The sequence below is a fragment of the Dasypus novemcinctus genome, chromosome X, assembly GCF_030445035.2.
Source record: "Dasypus novemcinctus isolate mDasNov1 chromosome X, mDasNov1.1.hap2, whole genome shotgun sequence".
NCBI classification, from domain to species: Eukaryota; Metazoa; Chordata; class Mammalia; order Cingulata; family Dasypodidae; genus Dasypus; species Dasypus novemcinctus.
Window position 1 is genome coordinate 187999185 of NC_080704.1, and position 20916 is coordinate 188020100.

The window sequence follows — 20916 nt, forward strand, 5'->3', positions numbered from 1 at the left end:
GAAGAAGAAAAATCATATGATTCTCTCTATTGATGCATAAAAGGCATTTGACAAAATACAGCACTCTTTCTTGATAAAAAATTCTCCAAAAGATAGCAATAGAAGGATACTTTTTCAACATGATAAAATGCATATATGAAAAACTTACAGCTAGCATTATACTCGATGGTTAAAGAATGAAAGCGTTCCTGTTGAGATCAGGAACAAGACAAGGATGTCCACTGTCATGACAGTTATTCAGTATTGTGCTAGAAGTTTTAGATAGAGCAATTAGGGTAGACTAAGAAATAAAATGCACCCAAATAGGAAAGGAAGAAACGAAATTTTCACTATTTGCTGATGATATGAACCTAAATCTAGAAAATCTGGAAAAAGTCTACAATAAACCTACTAGAATTAATAGACAAGATCAGCAAAGTGGCAGGATACAAGATTAATATAAAACAAATCAATAGTGTTGCTATACACTGCTGATGTGCAATCTCAGGAGGGAATTTTTAAAAATTCCATTTATAATAGCAGCTAAAACTTATCTAAGGATGTAAAGGAACTGTATTCAGAAAACTACTAAACACTGCTAAAAGAAACCAAAGAAGACTTAAATTAATAGAAGAATGTTCCATATTCATGGATTGGAAGACTAAATATCATTATGATGCCATTTCTACCCTAAATGATTTACAGATTCAACACAATCCCAATAAAAATCTCAACAGCCTTTTTTGCGAAATGGAAAAACCAATAATCAAATTAATTTGGATGGGTAAGGGACCCCGAATACTCATAAATGTCTTTAAAAAGAAGACTGAAATTGGAGGACTGTTACTTCCTGACATTAAAGCATATTACTGCTGGGGGTAGGGAGTGGGAGGAAGAGATGTGATGTAGGAGCATTTTTGGGACTTGGAGTTGTCCTGGGTGGTGTTGCAGGGACAGTTACTGGACATTGTATGTCCTCCCATGGCCCACTGGGTGGACTGTGGGAGAGTGTGGGCTATGATGTGGACCATTGACCATGAGGTGCAGCCGTGCTCAGAGATGTATTCACCAAATGCAATGAATGTCTCATGATGATTGAGGAGGTTGTTGTTATGGGGGGAGGAGTGGGGTGAGGGGGGTGGGGGGGTATATGGGGACCTCATATTTGTTTAATGTAACATTAAAAAAATAAAGACAAAAAAGAGAAAAAAAAAGCATATTACTTAGCTACAGTCATAAAGACAGCAAGGCATAAAGACAGACAGATTGACCAATGGAACTGAATTGAGAACTCAGAAATCAACCCTCACATCTACAATCAAATGATTTTTAACAAGGCTGTTGAGCCCACGCAGCTGGGCCAGAACGGTCTCTTTAATAAATGATTTTTGGAGAACTGGATAGCCATACTCAAAAGAAAGAAGACCCCTCTCTCACACCTTACACAAAACTTAACTCAAAATGGATCAAGGACCTAAACATAAAAACAATAACCATAAAACTTCTAGGAAAAAAATGTACGAAAACATCTTCAAGATCTTGTGTTAGGCAGTAGTTTTGTAAACCTTACACCTGAAGCACGAGCAACAAAAGAAAAATATATAAATGGGACCTCCTCAAAATTAAACACTTTTGCACCTCAAAGGACTTTTTCAAAAGGGTGAAAAGGCACCAATACAATGGGTGGAAATATTTGGCAATCGCATATCTGATAAGCTTTTAACGTCCATGATATATAGAGATCATAGAACTCAATAATAAAAAAAACAAACTGTTCACTTTAAAAACGAACCAAAGACTTGAGAAGACATGAAAAAAATGTTCGACAGCACTAGCAATTAGGGAAATGCAAATCAAAACTACAATGAGATATCATTTCACACCTACTAGATTGGCCACTATTAAAAAGTCAGAAAACTGTAAATGTTGGATAGGACATGGAGGGAAAGGAACACTTATTCACTGTTAGTGAATGTAGAAGGGTCCAGCCACTGTGGAGGACTGTTTGGCAGTTCCTGAGGAAGTTGAATACAGACTTGCCATGGAACCTGGCAATACCATTACTAGGTATATACCCAGAAGAACTGAGAGCAGTGACACGAATAGACATCTGCACACCAATGTTCATAGCGGCGTTATTCACGATAACCAAAAGTTGGCAACAACCCAGGTGTGCGTTAACGGATGATCGGATAAATTGTGGCGTATACTCACAATGGAATGTTATACAGCAGTAAGAAGAAATGATGTCATAAAACATATGACCTGGAGGACATTATGTTGAGTAAAGCAAGCCAGACACAAAAAGACAAACAGTGTATGATTGCATTTTTATGAACCAAATATATTATGTGAAATATAAATATACTACGTGAAATATGAATATGGGCTAATTTACATATATGACAGTTTTTCTTTGAAGCTGAACAAATGTAGGTTAATATTACAAATTGTCAATACCAGACCAAAAAATACATTATACTAAATGAAGGAGACCAGTGTGCTACACAGTGTATAATTTCATTTATATAAAATGTAAACATATATCAATTTATAAAAGTGAAATTAGATTAGTGCTTATGTAGGGTTGGGGAAGGAATGCTCAGGGGTTTGGAGTCGTTCTTTTTGGAGCAATGAAATAGTTCTAAAATTTTTAAAGATGATGTACATCATTGTGATTATACTAAAAGCCACTGATTATACACTTTATTAACTTTTTTAAAGATTTATTTATTCCTCTCCCCTTCCCCCCCCCAGCCCCCGCCCGGGTTGTCTGTTCTATTTGCTGCGTCTTCTTCTTTATCCGCTTCTGTTGTTGTCAGCGGTACGGGAATCTGTGTTTCTTTTTGTTGCATCATCTTGTTGATGTCAGCTCTCCGTGTGGGCAGCGCCATTCTTAGGCAGGCTGCATTTTCTCTTGCGCTGGGCGGCTCTCCTTACGGGGTGCACTCCTTGTGCGTGGGGCTCCCCTACACGGGGGACACCCCTTCATGGCAGGGCACTCCTTGTGCGCATCAGCACTGCACGTGGGCCAGCTCCACATGGGCCAAGGAGGCCGGGGGTTTGAACCGCAGACCTCCCATGTGGTAGACGGACGCCCTAACCACTGGGCCAAGTCCGCTTCCCCTGATTATACACTTTAAATAGATCATATGGTATGTGACTACATCTCAATAAAACAATATAAAACTGCTTAGTAAACAAATAAATAATTGGGCAATAGCCAGAAATAGCAGCTACATACAGCAGGGGAAGCAGAGAGAGATTGAAAGGTGAGGAATTTTCTTATTTTCCTCTTCTTTCTTTATTATTATTATTGAAATAATGAAAATGTTATAGTAATGATTGAAGTCATGAATGTACAACTATGTGATTATACCAAATATCATTGATTGTACACTTTGGATGAATTGTGTATTTCATTAATATGTATCAATAAAATTGACTTGTTTAAAAAAATTGAATGTGAATAAAACTTAAAACATTGTCAAACTAACAGTCCATTAAATTTACAGTTTACAGTTTTGCAATATAAATGATCATCAACTTGGTGCAGGCGATTGGTTAAGGAATCTTTCGTCTCTGCTTGTGCTAGGACTTATCCCTAACTTTAAATTTCTTTCTAAGCAGCGCACAGAGGCCTTTACCGCTTGTTCTGTCTGGGTAGCCACCCGCAAGGTTCCTAACAGGAGCCAGGCTATAGCTGCTGCCATCTGGCAGTCTCCCTTTTCCTGAAGTGCAACTACTCTGCTAGCTGCTGTAGCAGAGCCAGCACACCTGCCGGAGTTTTTAGAGCATCCCCATATTATCTCGGCAGTCCCCACTTGTCCAGTAGGGCAGCCACTCCTCCCCACATGGGCGTTATAGGCCCACCGGGGATTTGCCCTGCAGATTCTCCTTTCCTTGAGCTCATGCCCGCTACGGAGGTTGGTCCTTGGGTCTCCTGGCTGTGGCTCACCAACTGTTAGAACCCAGTTCCTGAAGGGCATAAATTGTCACGGATGCAAGACCAAAGAACATACCTAGTACTTAGGCATAAGCTTTATTGGGACTTATGGACAGGAGATATCTCTGATGGCAGTGGTTCAGAGATTGAAGATAGTGCTCTGCAAAGAGATGAGAAAATGAGTGGTGATATATTAGGGGTTTCAGAACTAGGACATTCCATAAAGTATGAGAACAAAGTTTCTGCTAGTGTCACATGAAGCATACATATAGAGTCTGGTGATGTTTTCACTGCGCTTGTTTCATTACTGTTTACCAAGGACATTGAATGACTTGGGAAGATTATAGTTAATAATACCATCTATGCATTCCCTCCCCTTTGGCGAGGGTTGTTAACCTTTAACTTATGTCTAGGCCACTCAGGTGGGTACATGCTTGAGGATTGGGGAGGGGCCTGGGACTCCACAGACGGTTATACCCATTGTGAAAATAAATTAGGAAAGCTTCCATCTTTTTCCATCCGTTTATCTAGAATAGTTTAATTATTGTGTGTCATCTACTTATTGAAGGTTTGATGGAATTCTCATGTAAAACCACTTGTGCTGTGCCTTATATAGTGTCAGATATTTGATGTTTTCCATTTCTTCTATGAATTTCTTCTATGTCAGATATTTGATGTTTTCCATTTCTTCCATTTCTTTTAACTTAACTGCTGAAATGCGTCCCTTATAGTCATATCTCCCTTCCCATACCATATACCTATGCCTATATGTACATTTTTTCCCTTTTTCCCCCTTGATCAGGTTGGCGAGTGTTAGCCTATTCTATTGGTTTTTCAAAGAACCAGCTCTTGCTTTTAAAATGAAACAGTTTTGAAAGAGCTGTTTCCTAATTCATTAATTTCTGTTCAAAACTTTAAATTTTCTTTTACTTCTCCCCCCCTCCCCCAATATCTGGAGTTGAATGCCTCATTTAATTTCAATCTGTCTTGTTCAATAAGGAAAATTATTTTGCTATTACAATTTTCATGAGGCCCGATTACTTAACGAGCATTTATTGAACAAGTACGCTCTAGGGACTAGTCCATGGGCAGGAATACTACAGCCCAATTTAGTTTGCAGTCTGTTTTTACACAGCATGTGAGTTAAAAATGGCTTTACATTTTTAGAGGGGTGCAAACAAAGAATATGCAACAGAGACCATATTACGGCCTGCAAAGCCTACACTATTTGTGGCCCTTCACAAAAAGTTTGTGAATCTCTGGCCTACTCTAATAGTAGTAGAGATGCCTAGACAGTTAAAATTAATCCTTAGGTACCAGAAACCTTCAATTCCAAAGCTTCCCTAATTTACTAATGTCAGTCTTAATCATCTTCCCCCACTGTAGTAGTTCTCAAATGTTTTTATCTTTCTACCACTCATATATAAAACATTCTTTCATAAGCAATAATTCTCATTATATGAGTACCTCTTAATGGGGAGGCAGCTCTAAGGATCATTGCTTCACCACCACCATTCTCAATAGTTTACAATATTTTGAATGTAATTTCAAATTGTCAATGCACATTTAAGTGATAAGGACCTTTCCCACTAGTTTTCAAGATAAAAAGCAGACTAATCATGCCCTTTAAAGTATTTCTTTGGTCATATTAGAAGTGGTGTCAATTTTGATATTAAGGTGATATATAGCAAGAGACTCAGAAATGCTGCAATCTGGCCTGAGGCCAACTGAACCTGCTATTAAATGTCTAAGGGAGATACATAAATGAGCCAATGGCAAAGGAGCTTTGTGTTTCCAGGAATTATGCTTGTATACCCAAAAGGCCTGAGGAGGCTTTTCCTTTTACCCAATGTTCTGATCAGCCACCCTGCATCACTCCTAAGGACTCTTGTCAAAAGAGTGTAAGGAAGTCAGTCAGGCCTGGAGCCAGGGGAGAAGCGTATACCAGAAAAAGTCCGAACAAAGGATCATGAATCCTTACCACTTTTGCAATAAATTGGACTAGGCTTTTAGGGATTAGTACTCCGGTTCTTGGCAGCCAAGTGAGACTAGAGGAATTGTTGACTGAGTCTGTCTCAAATGGCCTTCTCCTATATTTCTTTAACAATTAGTTACTCACTGTTAGAGGAAATAGAAAAGAGTAGCTCCAAAATCTCACTTAACTTTTGAGGCACTTAACTCATAATGAAAACCCCCTCCTCCAAAAAACACCAAATCAAACAAACAAACAAAAAATCCACCACCACCAAACTAGATCTCCTTAAATCTCACCCCAAAATATTAGTAGTGTATACAACTTCAGCTATAGGATTTGAGTAGAGTGTTTGAGAACAAAGTTTTGAGTAGTTATCACTCTAAAAACTATAAAAAAGTATAGAAACTAAATTTGAACCAAAAATCCCTTGGAAATTTAGAATTTTAAAATTAGAGGCCATCCTGCTTTTGTTAAACAAGGATACTGCTCTGTCTAGTCACACAATACCAAAGAGTCACACTCTTGATTTTACACATTTGAACTAAATAAAAGCCTGCAGAAAGACTTCTATTACAAATAAATATAATCTAGATTACATATAGCTATGACAAAACCAGCACTGGGAATTCCAAAGCAAACAGACACATTTGCACAAGAACCATTGTACTGCACCTATTAGAATGAGAACTGCATCTCAAATTATCTCTGCAGATTCTTCGCCAGGTATAGCACGCATACTAGGGAGACAATAAATTTCAAATGAACACATCTTGGAGCTGAAAGAGAACCATCTGGTTCTGCTTTCTGCCTCCTGAAAAGTCTGTAGGATATTCACGTTTTACAGATGAGGCAAATCTAAACCACAAGAGTACAGGATAAATTCATCATGGATTTAGGGTTGTGAAAGCAAAAAGTTGTAAGGAATAAAATTATTTCTATGAAATACATGCATGGGGCAGATGAAATAAGGGAGAAACTTGGTGATTGCAAAAGACATAGAAATACACTAAGGAATCAGAGTAACAGTAAAACCATATAGCTTCAATACTTAAACAGCTCTCCATAATAAAATACCCACTATAAAACAAAGATGGGGAGGTTGGGTGGAAGAAGAGGAAGTGGATAAAAGGGATTTTCATCTTTATGTAGCAGGTTTTTGGAAAAGAGCCACATCAACCTCGATTCTATCCTAACGTTTTGTTTTGATTTTTCATCCTACTCTTCTGGAAATAAGACTTCTGGGATAGCAATCCTTATTCCTACGGGGACAACAGAACGAACATAAATGTAGAACGAAGATAAACTTCTTTTATTTTCCTCCATATGCAAAAGAGGATGCATGAGGTTTGATAAAAGGAAAAAAAAAAGTCATTTGGTTAATGTGACTGATCAGATCCCCTGTCCTGAGGGGGAGATGGTTTCTTGCAGAACTAGGTGAAGGAGGTGGTTCTGCTCAGCACTCAACAGCGGCCACATCTCCACCTGGAGCGACTTGACGGCTTCGGTGTCCTTTTCGTGAGTCGCCATGACCAAAGACTGAAGCAGCAGAAAGAGCTCCTCGGGAAGCTGGCCACTGCCCTCCTGCCCGTGGTTGTCAAAAGCCTCCCAGGAGTACTTCTCCAGGGTCTGGGCGTGCTCGGGCAACAGCTTGGCAGGCGGTGGCTGCAGGAGGAGCAGCAGCAGCACGCGCGACACCTCGCAGCGGACCAGCACGTCCGAGAAGGCGCCTAGTGCAGTGGGAACGGGCGCCACGGAGACGGCGTTAGGAGGGAGCGGCGCCGACGCCGGGCCGGGTCCCGGCTGAGGGCCTGGAGGAGGCGGCGGCGGCGGCGGCGGCGGCGGCGGCTGCACCGGGTGGCTGCCGTGCTCCCGCGCGAGACTCTGCATGCGCGTAAAGACCGCCAAGGCCCCGTTGTAGTCGCGCGCCAGCAACTGGCAGGAGGCGGCCTCGCCGAGCGCCTGCAGCGCGGCCAGAGGGAGCTGAGGCAGCTGGAGCTGGGCGGCTCGCTGGAAGTGTCCGGCGGCGGCGGCGGGCTGGCCCAGGTCGCGCAGGGCGGCGGCGAGCTCGAGACAGAGGGCCGCGGCGGCGGCCGGCTGGCCCAGCTCGAGGTGCAGGCGCACGGCGGCGCCCAAGGCGCTGGCGGCGGCCTGCAGCGGCTCTCCGTAGGCGGCGGGGCAGGCCAGGCGCTGGCGCGCGTCGCGCTCCTGCAGCAGGAAGAGGCGGGCGGCCTCGGTCAGCGCCAGCGCCTCCCCCGGCGCGTGGAAGAGCGCCTGCTGGCAGCGCGCCACCGCCAGCTGGCACCAGGCGGCGTACGGGAGGCACTCCTGGGCGCGGAGTTCGCGGCCCAGCTGCCCGAACTGCTCGCCGGCCTCCGCCACGTTCGGCTTCCGCAGGAAACGCTTCTTCAGCTTGTTCGACACCAGCCGGTAGCGGGCCAGGAAGTCGCCGGCATCGGCCCCCAGGCCCGCACTGCCGCCCAGGCCGGCGCCGGCAGCCGCCATCTTCGCGGCTCGCGCGCTTCCGGCGTAGTCAGCCAATGGCGAAGGACGCTCGGACGCAGGCGGGCGGCGACGCGCCCAGCGCACCGCTGTGACGCGCAAAGGCGCCCGAGGAGCACCAGCGCCGGGGCCGTTACGTGAGAACATGCAAATGAGGGGTGGGGGCGTGGCTTGCCCTTGGAAGCAGTTGCTAGGCTCCGGCTTGTTTACCAGGTTGCTATGGACGCTCGAGGCCTCTCCCGCTTGGCGCGACCCCGCGGGAGACCCGTGAAGCCGCGTCCCTCGTGACCATAATTCCTTCTCTGTGCATTTCCTTATCGTCGCCGCCCTCCATCCCTCAATCTTCAGGGAAAAGCCCCCGCTCCACGGGGGCTCCTGCCAGCCGCTGAGCTCCCCTCTGCAACCCACCCCGTTGCCCCAGACTCTCCCGCTAAGAATCCAACCTTGCACACCTCCATCGTCCTGGTCTTCAGCCCCACCCCAGCTCCCACCACCCTTCTGGGCACTTGGCCGTGCCCGGGAGGCCCCAGGTCTGGACCTCCTCCTAGCCGAGGAGGGAGTCAGCCTTGTGCAGCCCCCACCCCGACCAGCTGCCCCCACCCAGGACCCCCCCGCCCTGTCACCCCGGAGCCTGGTCCTCTGAAAGCACTGATGGAAGCACCCCGCCCAGCCCCCAGCCCCCCAGCACCCCCCAGCCCCCCAGCCCCCCCAGCCCCCCAGCACCCCCAGCTCCCCAGCCCCCGCCCAACCCCCCCCCCCCCCACCTGTGGATGCCCCCCAACCACCTCCAACACAAAGGACCTGCAGCACGCCAAGGATTGAGTCAGACACTTTAATAAAATGTGAGAAAAAGGCAAGAGGGGCCGGGAAGGCCCCGGCAGAGCCCGAGCTTGGCGCTCGCTGGCCGAGGCTCTCTGGCTGGGCCGCTGGCCGAGGCTCTGGCTGGGCCGCTGGCCGAGGCTCTGGCTGGGCCGCTGGCCGAGGCTCTGGCTGGGCCGCTGGCCGAGGCTCTGGCTGGGCCGCTGGCCGAGGCTCTGGCTGGGCCGCTGGCCGAGGCTCTGGCTGGGCCGCTGGCCGAGGCTCTGGCTGGGCCGCTGGCCTCGCAGCTACTCCCGGGCGGGGGCCACTTGGGAGACGGTTGTAGTGTCGAAGAACCCACTCAGCAGAGCGTTGTTGTGGACGGCCATGTCCACCAGCTGGGGGTGATGCGCCTCATGCCGCTGTTGCGGGCCTCGTTGCCGGCCAGCTCCAGGATCGTGGCCGTCAGGTACTCGAGGATGGCAGCCAGGTAGACGGGCGCCGACGAGCTCAGGCGCTGGGCGTAGTGGCCCTCCCGCAGCAGGCGCTCCACGTGGCTCACGGAGAAGCTCAGCTCGGCTCGGGACGTGCGGGAGCGGTTCCGCCTCCGACGACCGGACGACCCTCCGTGGCTCCTTCTCCCGGACATGTCGGCTGGAGGTTAACGACCGGCCGGCCTAGCGCGAGGCTCCAGCTGCGCGAGCCTGGCCAGGTGCCAGTGCGCAGGCCCGCGCACCGAACCCCAGGGCCCGCTGGCCAGCCCCTCATTGGTCACCGAGCAGCCTCTTGACACCTCGAGCTCTGACGTCATCGCTCGCCAACCGGCCCTGCCTCGGCCGGGGCCTACAACTGGGCGCGGGGCCTGGGCCCCCTAATTACCCGACCCACTCTGCCACTTGGCTTTAGCATTGTACGTAATAAAGTGGACGACTCAGGGGCTTTATCTCTGTTCACCACGGTGCCCGCGCGGCCGTCACAAGGGTCCAGTTGCAAACATTTCCATCACATCCCCCTCCCCCAAAAAGCACACACACGCACACAAAACCACCCTTACCATTAAGCAGTCTCCACTCGCGCAGGACCCTGGGCCACACGTTCACGGGCTTTCTCTCTCGAAGGATTGGCCTGTTCTGGACATTGCGGAGAGATGACTCCCACAACATGTGGCCTTTGGTACCTGGCTTCTTTCCCTTTAAGATCATGTTTTTGACGTGCCGCCATGCTGTAGGGTGTATCAGCACTTCCTTCTTTGGATGGCTGGGTAATACTCCAATGTATGGGAATACCATGGTGCCTTTAGACAGTCATCGGTTGATGGGCATATAAGTCGTTTCCACCTTTGGCTATTGGAATAATCTTGCTGGGAACACTGGCATACAAGTATCTGCTTGCCGCCCCCCCCCCCCCCCCCCCCGTTTCCAGTTCTTTGGGGTATATACCTAGGAGTGGAATGGACGGGGCATAGGACAATTCTGTGTTGATCTTTCGGAGGACCCGTCAACCTTTCCCACAGGGGTGCACTATTTTCCCTTCCCACCAGCCGTATAGAAAGGTTCCAATTTCTCTTCCCGACGCTTGTTATTTTCCGTTTCTTTTGAAAAGTATTCTAGCCATCCTAGAGACTATGAACTGGCATCTCTCTGTGGTTTTGGTTTGTATTCGCCTAATGACCGATGGCGTTGAGCATCTTCTCAGGCGCTTAGGGGCCATTTCTATATCTTCTTTGGAGAAATGTCTGTGCAAGTCCTTTGCCCACTTTTTAGTTGGGTTGTCTGTCTTTTCCTTGTTGACTTGTAAGAGTTCTTTATATAGTCAGGATAATAGGCCTTGTGGTTTGCAAGTATTTCTTCCAATTCTGCGGTTGTCTTTTTACTTTCCTTTTTTTTTTAATGAATGTGCCACAATGACGAAAGAGGTATTTTTACTTTCTTGATAGTGTCTTTTTCCAATAGTTTTTATTTACTTATAAAAGACACATAGATCACACAACATGTTGCGTCAGGGCAGTGACCCAGCGAGGTCATGGCTAGAGGCAGGAAGGCGTCCAAGCCCCGCGCGGTGGAGGCGGCCCCGGGCTGGAGATGGTGGGGCGGAGGGGCCCGGGGAGGCCCCGCACCAACGGGGGAGAGAATTCCGTCGCACATCACAAAGTCAAATGCCAGGGGAAGCCAATAGCCGGAATCTACAAGAGGCGAGAAGAGACGAGCAACAGCGGGAACGCACCACGGAGCACCGTGAAGTCCCGGGAACGGAAGATGAAAGACGCCAGGAGAGGTCCCCTGGCACGCCTCCGGCGTCCCGAGACAGGAGGGCCTGAGGACAGGAGAGGTCCCCTGGCACGCCTCCGGCGTCCCGAGACAGGAGGGCCTGAGGACAGGAGAGGTCCCCTGGCACGCCTCCGGCGTCCCGAGACAGGAGGGCCTGAGGACAGGAGAGGTCCCCTGGCACGCCTCCGGCGTCCCGAGACAGGAGGGCCTGAGGACAGGAGAGGTCCCCTGGCACGCCTCCGGCGTCCCGAGACAGGAGGGCCTGAGGAGGGCACTGCCTCCCACGGCCTGCTCGGGGTGCCTCCAAGCTCTCGTTCTCCTCGGGTCTCGATAGGCACACATTTAAGTGTATGCATAACTTTTAAGAAGTTCCACAGTAAGCTAGTCTTCCCCGCTGCTTTTTCGAAAGCTTACTGACCCCGTGGCCATGAACGCGGGCCGGGCGTACACTGACCCTTGCACAAGGCTGCCGCTTCCCTCGGCACCTCAAAGCATCAGCGACAGTCATCAGACTAGACGTGGGTGGGGAAGAGCATTGCTTAGCTGCCCCCGCCGGGGCAGGGTTTTCTGAAACTTGGGTAGAAACGTGAACACTGAATTTATTTTTAAAAATAATAAAAGTAGGGAAACAAACAAACAAAAAAGGATAGGGGGTTCCCACATGCTCCCCGCCCCCCCCCCCCCCATCAACCACCTCCCCCACAGTGCGGCACATCCGCCAACTGATGAGCACATTTTGGAGCACTGCCACACAGCGTGGACGACCGTTTACGTTGCACTTCACACCCTCTTCCAGTCCATTCCATAGTGTCTTTTGAAGCACAAACCTTTATCTATCATTTGTTCTCTTGTTGCTTGTGTTTTGGGTCTCCTATTTAAGAAACCATCCCCTAATCCGAGGACATGAAGATTTATACCTGTGTTTCCTTCTAAGAGTTTTATCATTTTAGCTTTACATTTCTGTGATCCACTGTGAGCTAAATTTTGTATGTGGTGTGAGATGGTTGTCCCAATTCATTCTCTTGCACGTGCAGATCCAGTTGTCCCAACGCCATTTGTCAAAGAGCCTTTCCCCAGTTCCCATTGATTGGTTTTGGCACCCTTATTGGAAATCGATTGTCCGTAGATGTAAGGGGTTAGTTCTGGAATCTCAGTTCTGTCCTGCTGATGTATAAATCTACCATTGATTACTATGACTTTCAAAGTTGTTTTGGCTATTCTGTGTCCCTTGCTTTCCCACGTGAATTTTAGAACCAGCCCATCAGTTTTTATAAAGAAGACATCTGGGGTTCTGCTAGGCATTGCATTGTATATGTACATCAACTTGGAGGGTGTGATGGCTAGGCTAATGTGTCACCTTGGCCAGGTAATTGTGCCCAGCTGTTTGGTCAAGCAAGCACCAGGCTAATTGTAATACAAGAACATTCATGGACTTTAGTCACCAGTGAATTTATTGCATAGATGGCTGATTACATCTACAATCAACCAAGGAGATTGCCATCAGCAATGAGTGACGTTTTATGCAATCGGTTGAGTGCCTCAAAAGGGGAAGTGATTTCAGCATTCAAAGAGAATTTTCCAGCTTGGCTTCAGACAGCCAACCTCTCCTGAGAACTCACCAAGGACCTTCATCGGAGCCCCTGGTTTGCAGCCTGCCTGTAGAATTTGGCCTTGTGCATCCCCACGGTCACATGAGATAACTTTTAAAAATCTTATACTACTTACAGATATCTCCTGTTGATTCCCTTTCCCTAGAGAGGCCTGACTACTACAGAGGTATTGCCAACTGAACAATGTTGTCTCCCAATCCATGAGCACGGGTTGGCTTGCCACTTATTTAGGTCTTTTCTTTTCTTTTTTTTTTTTTTTAATACTTTTCAGCTGTGTTTGTGGTTTTCAGAGTTTAAGTTTCGCCATCTTTTGTCATATTTATTCCTACATATTTTGTTCTTTTGAATGCTTTAGTAATTGGAATTATTAATTTCATTTTCGGACTATTCATTGCTAGTGTAATAGAGATTCGACTGATTTTTGTCTATTCACCTTGTAACTTGCAAATTTGCTGCACTCGTTTATTAGCTCTAATAACTTCTTGTGTGTGTGTGTGTACTCTATATATGATATATATCATGTCTTTTCCGAATGGAGATAGCTTCACTTCTTCCTTTCAAATATGGAAGACTTTTATTTCTTTTTCATGTCTAATTGGTCTGGCTAGAACTTCCAGTACAATGTTGAATAGAAGTGATGAGAGCACATATCCTTGACTTGTTCCCAATCTGAGGGAGAAAGCTTTCAGTCTTCCACAACTAAGTATGGTGTTAGCTGTGCAGTTTTTCATAAATGTCCTTTAATTAACTTGAAGAAGTTCCATTTCATTCCTAGTTTTTTGACTTTTCTTTTTTCATGAAAGGGAGTTGGAGTTTGCTAAATGCTTTTATTTTTTCTGCACCTTTTGGGATGACCGTGTGTCTCTCCCCTTAATTCTATTACTATGGGATAGTTCATTGATTGATTTTGGTATGTTGAACCAATCTCACATTCCTGGGATAAACCCCACTTGGGTTTGTGGTGTATAATGAGTGGTCAATAAACAATTTTTTGAAAGTATAGGAGCTAACCAGAGAAGACAGCTGGGGACAGTGCATGTATGAAGGGATCAGCAGCATGATGAGAAGCCAAGGAATTTGAGGTGCTTTGGCAGTACTTCAGTGAGGCTGGAGTGGAGGGTGCCTTCACAGGGAGAGGTGGTTGATGTGACTGGAAAAGAGGCAGGCAGGAGTCAAGGCATGGAGATTCTGCTTTTCCAGCCTCAGATTTTCAAATATCCTGTAGACTATAGTGAATACACTGCAGTCTTTAAGCTCGGGAGTCACACGATCTGATTTCTTTTAGACAGATCATTCTGGCAGCTGTGTGGAGAATAGAGTAGAAGGGAATGAGATAGGAGTGAGAAGCCCAGTCAAGAAATGATACATACCTCAACTAACAAAAACGGCACTGTAGATAAGACCAGGGGACAGAGTCAATAAAAAATGTAGGAAGTAACTTGGCACATAATGGGCACACAGTACGTATTTCTTGTACTGTTGAACTTAGCTGAAGACTTGATGATTCATTGGTTCGTTCCTTCAGCAAATATTTAGGCACTGATTAAATACCAATGAGCAACACAGACCAAGTTTGTGCTTGGAGTCTGGTGAAAGATACAGACAAGGAACCTGTCAGTTACAGGTGTTAAATGCTATGTGAGTGCGAGAAGGGAAGATCAAGGTGCTGTAGGAACACATAGGAGTACCTTGTGTGGACTTTTGCAGTTGGGGAAAAGTTCCTCAGAAAAATGTCCAAGTCGAAACTTGAAGAATGAATAGGAGTTAACCAAGTGGAAAAGTAAGGGTTTGGTGGAGGAGGGAGAGGAAAGGTGCTGGAGTGATTCCTCCAGAACAGGGTCAGGTGACTGTGGACTTTAGAGCTGTCAACGGAGATATGGACTGAAGGAGAGGTCCAGGTATTGGTGGGAAGGTGAGTTCAGTTTGGGGCATGTGAAATTTGAGATGCCCGTGGGATATCCAGATGGAGATGAAGGATCCATGGGTTGGGAAATCAAGAGGGAGGTCAGGACTGGAGATATCTACATGAGAGTCACCAGGGTATTTCTTGAGGCCTTGGATGTAGTCGAGATCATCCAGAGAGAGGGCGCGAAGAGATCACAGAAGGGGCCAAGGACAACTTCACTTAAGGGGCAGGGAAAAGAAGAAAATCCTTGGAAGAAGACTGAAAGAGGGACTGCACAGAAAGAAGACGGGACTGGAGGACAATGAAACCAGAAGGAGAAGAGAGCAAGGGGCCAGGAGGAGAGCACAGCAAGAAGTGACAAACTGAGGAACTGTTGCTGAGTTCCAGAACAGTAAGCACAAAAATGTAATTCATTGCATTAGGCAATGAGAGTGTCTCTTGCGGTCTTGGCGAAAGCAATTGCAGTGGACTGGTTCAAGGCACACACCAGACCAGACTGGTCCTGGAAGCTAATGGGGAATTCTGAGACTAAGACGTATCCTCCCGATATCTAGCATCAGCGGGAATAGTTGAGCACACCTCACTCAACAAAGTTTGACCACATGCCTAGTAAATTGTCATATGGAACACTTTTCTCAGAGGGATAAGGGTAGGTCTGGTGGCAACAAATTTTCTTAGTTTTCCTGCATCTGACAATGTCTTGGTTTCTTCTGCATTCCCAAAGGATATTTTCACATTGCATAGGGTCCTGCTTCTTTTCTTTCACCATTTGGAAAATGTGCCACTTCCTTCTGGTCTCCAGGGTTTCTGATAAGAAGTCCACTGTCCTTCTAATTGTGTTTCCCCAATAGGTAAGGGGTCATTTCTCTCTTGCTGCTTTCAATTTTTCCCCTAGGTCCTTAGTTTTCAGACGTTTGACAATGATAGTGTCTTGGTGTGCTTATCTTTAGGCTTACCCTGTTTGGAGTCCACTCAACTTCCTGAGTCTGTCAGTTTATGTCTTTGGCCAAATTTCTTTCTCCTCTACTTCCGGGACTCTGGTGACATGAATGTTAGATCTATGTTACATATCCCACAGGTTCCTGAGACTCTTAATTTTTTCCAGCTTTTTTTCATTTGTTTCAACCATGTTTTTAATTGATCAATGAAGCATTTTTATCGTGAGTGTTTTAAAATTCCATTCTGGCCAGACAATTCTAACACCTGTGTCATCTTGCTGTTGACTTTTCTAATTCAAGTTGAGATTTCCCAGGTCCTTCACATGACAAGTAATTTTTTGTTGAAACCTGTACATTTTGGGCATTATGTTTTGAGACTTGGGATCTTATCCAAATGTTGTGTTTTAACAGACCTTCTCTGACATCGTTCTGATGGGGTAAGGAGAGTGCTATCTCATTACAGTCAAGTGGGGGTGGAAGCCCAGGTTTCCCTCCCAACCTCCCTTGACACTTGGTGGTGGGGGGACTCCTTATTACCACGGAGTAATGTTGAAAGTCCTGAAACTCCATGAGGCCTCCACTGACACCACTCCAGTTGGGATTAGGAGGGTTGTACATCCTCATGCTCCACGTTGTCTCCACTGACCCTGTGGGGGAATGACTCATTAGCTCATGTAGTGGTGAACAAACGGTTTCTCCTGTTGGCGTACTCTGATGCCACCCAAGTGAGGATAGGGAGAGGTGCCTCTTTATAGACTTTCAAGGGTCTAGGCTTCCCACTCAGCAGTCTCTGGTGTGAGCAGAGCAGACCACAGTTTTCTTCTGCAGTGTCTGTTTTGGGGAGAATATTTATTGTCTAAAATGTTTCTGTCTTGCTAAGCTGCCCCTTTCCTGGTCCTGTGGCTAGAGAGAGCAGGATGTTCTTGGGGCTTTTATTCTTTATACCCATTGGCATCTCTATGTTGTCAGTTCCTCCCGTACCCATTCTGGGATATCTGTTGGAGACATGCACACACACACACACAGAATTCACACCTGTGTCGTTCCTTGGGTCCTGAGATCCCTACCAGGTTTGCCTTGTTCTCTCCACCCTTCATAGTCTTCTTAAGTGTGTGTGTGTGTGTGTGTGTGTGTGGTGTGTGTGTGTGTGTGTGTGTGTGTGTGTGTATCCTAGGTGCTTAGCTGTACTTAGCAGGAAGAACAGGGAAAAGTACAACTACTCCATTTTCTCCAGGAGTAGGAGAAAAAGAGGGATATATTCTAACAATGAAAGCATCAGTTATGGAGGAAGACATAATGCACTTAACAACAGGGTCAAACAGTACATAAACCAAAAACTGACAGGATTGAGGTAGAAATAGAAAGGGGCATTTAGAATAGTGTTGCTTAATTTCCATGTGTTTAGGGATCGATTTGTACCTTAGTTAATCTCTAGGTGGATCCCATCCAGCAAATTTGGGAATATTTTTCTGCACCACATTCCCTCTCTTCTTCAGGAATTCTGATAACATGAATTTTAGCCCTCTTGGTATTGTTGCACGGGTCCCTAAGGTTTGTGTTTTCGTTTCCTGGACAGCTCAAGCAAATGCCATGCAATGGTTCTGCTTAAACAAAGGGAATTTATTTGCTCACAGGTTTGAGACTGAAAGAAAATCCAAATCAAGGCACCATCAAAGTAATGCTTTCTCCCCAAAGACTGGCATTCTGGGGCTGGCTGCTGGGTGATCCTTTGTCCTTAGTTTGCCACATGGCAAGGCACATGGCGGCATCTCCTGGTCTCTATCTCCTCTTCTAGGTTCCATTGATGTTCTGCTTCTGGTTGCTCCCTCTTCAGCTTTCTGTCTGAATTTCAATCTGCTTATAAAGGATTTTAGTAATAGGATGAAGACCCATCCTGATTAGGCTTTGCCACACACACCTTAACTGAAGTAACCTCCTCAAAAGGTCCTACTTACAGTGGGTTCACACCCACAGGAGTGGAATAAATTTAATAACATGCTTTTCTTGGGGTACCTATAGCTCCAAACCACCGTAGTACCATTCATTATTTTCAAATTATGTTGTCTGTGTTGTTCAGATTGGATAATGTCTGTTGAGTTTTGTTAATGTTCACTGATTCCTCTGTCTCTCATTTCCATTCTGCTATTGAGTTCATCCTGCATTTTTTTTTTTAAATTTTGGGCTACACTTCAGTTCAAACTTTTCAATTTGTTTTTTCTTCACATTTTCTATTCCTGTGCTGAAACTTTCTACCTTTCCATTTGTTTCAAGTATTTTTACCCTTACATTTTGAAAGGTGTTCATAATGGATGCCTTAAAGGTTGCCTAATCATTTCAACATCTGCCATCTCAAGGTTGGTGTGCGTTCATTACCTTTTTCCATGAGAGTTGAGATTTTCTTGTTTCTTGGCATGCAGGCAATTTGAGTGCATTGCATCCTGGACACGTTGAATATTGTGTTCTGATACTCTGATGGTTAGGCTAATGTGTCAACTCAGCCGGGTCATGGTGCCCGTTTGTTGTTCAAGCAAGCAGTGGGTTAATTGTAATACAAGGACATTTCATGGACTTTAATCATCAGTGATTGATTGCAAAAATGGCTCATCGCATCTACCATCAGCTGAGGAGACTACTATCAGCAATGACTGACTTCTCACCTCATCAGCTGAAGGCCTTAAAAGGAGAAGTGGGGAAGCGGACTTGGCCCAGTGGTTAGGGCGTCCATCTACCAAATGGGAGGTCCGCGGTTCAAACCCCGGGCCTCCTTGACCCGTGCGCAGCTGGCCCATGTGCAGTGCTGATGCGCGCAAGGAGTGCCCTGCCACGCAGGGGTGTCCCCCGCGTAGGGGAGCCCCACGCACAAGGAGTGCGCCCCGTAAGGAGAGCCGCCCAGCGCGAAAGAAAATGCAGCCTGCCCAGGAATGGCGCCGCACACACGGAGAGCTGACGCAGCAAGATAATGCAACAAAGAGAAACACAGATTCCCGTGCTGCTGACAACGACAGAAGCGGACAAAGAAACAAGACGCAGCAAATAGACACAGAGAACAGACAACCGGGGTTGGGGGGGGAGGGGAGAGAAATAAATAAATAAATCTTTAAAAAAAAAAAAGGAGAAGTGATTTCAACATTCAGAGAGAGAATTTCCGTTTCTACTTCTTTTTTTAAAAAAATTTATTTAATCCCCTCCCCCCTCCCCCGGTTGTCTGTTCTGTGTGTCTGTTTGCTGTGTCTTGTTTCTTTGTCTGCTTCTGTTGTCGTCAGACGCACGGGAAGTGTGGGTGGCGCCATTCCTGGGCAGGCTGCACTTTCTTTCGTGCTGGGCGGCTCTCCTTACGGGGCGCACTCCTTGCGCGTGGGGCTCCCCTACGTGGGGGACACCCCTGCGTGGGGCGGCACTCCTTGCGCGCATCAGCACTGCGCATGGGCCAACTGCACACGGGTCAAGGAGGCCCGGGGTTTGAACCGCGGACCTCCCATGTGGTAGACGGACGCCCTAACCACTGGGCCAAGTCCGTTTCCCCATTTTCTACTTCTGACAGCCAGTGTCTCCTGGGAGACTCATTGAGGACCTACATCTGAGCCCCTGGCTTGCAGCCTGCCCTATGGAATGTGGACTTGTGCATCCCCACAGTCTTGTGAGACAATTTTATGAAATCTCATACTATTTGCAGACGTCTCCCATCAGTTCTGTTTCCCTAGAGAACCCTGACTAATATAGTTACTCTGGCTCCTTTTTAAATCACATGATGAATGCTTATACTTTTGTTTTAGCAGAAAATCCGCTCATTCGAATTCAGGCTACAAGTTCTGACCAGTCCTCTATGGGTTGTGGTTTTGATGTCAGTTCCACTTTCAAAGTCTTTGCCGTGTTACTCGGTTCTGTTATGCATGTGCACCAGCCTGGAACTGTGGGGTAGTCTATCCCTTAGTTGAGTTCGCAAAGCCTTTGATATCTTGTATAGGATTGGATCCACACATGTGCAGCTTGGAGGTGAACCCAGAAGTTCACACACAACTTTATGGGCTCACTTTGCTGAACTCTTCCCTCTCTGCAATCTCCTCAGTGCTTTCTGGTTCCCGGGGCCTCCCTATTTCTATCTTCTGCCAAAAGTCTGGGGCTACAGTTACTCTTCTCTGCCACATACTTCCTGGGTCTTTGCCTCCCTCTGGTGTCATGGATCATGAAGTCCAAAAGCCAAGGGTGTGGGAGTGTTGTTTCCATTCTCTTCTTGAGACCACAGCTCCTCCAATCAGAAAGGAAATTTTAAGCACCTTAAAGATCATCTTGCTCCTGCTGTCACTGCTGATTCTGCCACCACCACTGTAGCCACAGGCAGCCCGGGGGCTGGAACTTGAGACAACAGAAGGAAGAAAAGAAAAAAAGATTTCCCTCACTCTCTCTGGGAGGTAGTATTCCCCTCTCCCTCTCCTCAAGCCAGAATTAGAGCTCTCTCTGTCCACACCTATGCTGACTTCTAACTTTCAGACTGTGTTGAGTTCAGGCCAGGGATACGAGAGGGGGAAAAATGGTAAATTCACCACTGTTTGGGAGGTACCTCAAATTCCAGCCATCTTCCCCAATCTACCTACTTCTACATAACTTCCAGAGTCCTCAGATAGCTGCTCCATGCACTGTGCCCAGATTTTATGCCTATATTCAGTAGGAGAGACAGAGTGGAGTGTGCTTGTTCAATTTTACCCAGAACCAGAGCCCTTTGAAGATGTTGCATTTTAATTTTATATTTAGATGGAATCGATTCATTTGCTTGTAAGTGGTCATTTTCTACTGCTTAGATGACTGAAGAATTCTTTGTTTTTCCTTGAATCTCCATCACATAATTAGAACAGATCTCAGTACTGATTATCTTGGGTCAATTTTCCCTCACAGAAAGAATTCTGTTAAGATGCAAGTTCAATTCTTCCTTTATTCCTGGACACTTTTCTCATTCTGTATCTCTGGATATATTTCTATTCCGTGTATTGGATTCCTTACGTC

At 46.5% G+C, this 20916-nt stretch overlaps 2 protein-coding genes across 2 annotated transcripts; both read right to left on the minus strand.

Moving 5' to 3' along the window:
* Positions 1-7188: 7188 nt before the first annotated feature.
* Positions 7189-8678, minus strand: LOC101424647 (coagulation factor VIII associated 1). Its single transcript, XM_004480845.5, has one exon. It carries the CDS (start codon positions 8544-8546, stop codon positions 7290-7292), a length of 1257 nt encoding a protein of 418 aa, XP_004480902.4. The 5' UTR covers positions 8547-8678; the 3' UTR covers positions 7189-7289.
* Positions 8679-9420: 742 nt separating this feature from the next.
* Positions 9421-9933, minus strand: LOC131277104 (histone H2A-Bbd type 2/3-like). The gene is given in 2 exon segments (XM_058290990.1): positions 9421-9597; positions 9600-9933. Coding segments are annotated over 2 exon segments (339 nt in total). The 5' UTR covers positions 9847-9933; the 3' UTR covers positions 9421-9505.
* Between the last annotated feature and the right edge of the window lie 10983 nt (positions 9934-20916).

Excerpts from the sequence above, each read along its gene's own strand:
- LOC101424647 (XM_004480845.5), bottom strand. The coding sequence starts at position 8,546 with ATGTTCTCACGTAACGGCCCCGGCGCTGGTGCTCCTCGGGCGCCTTTG.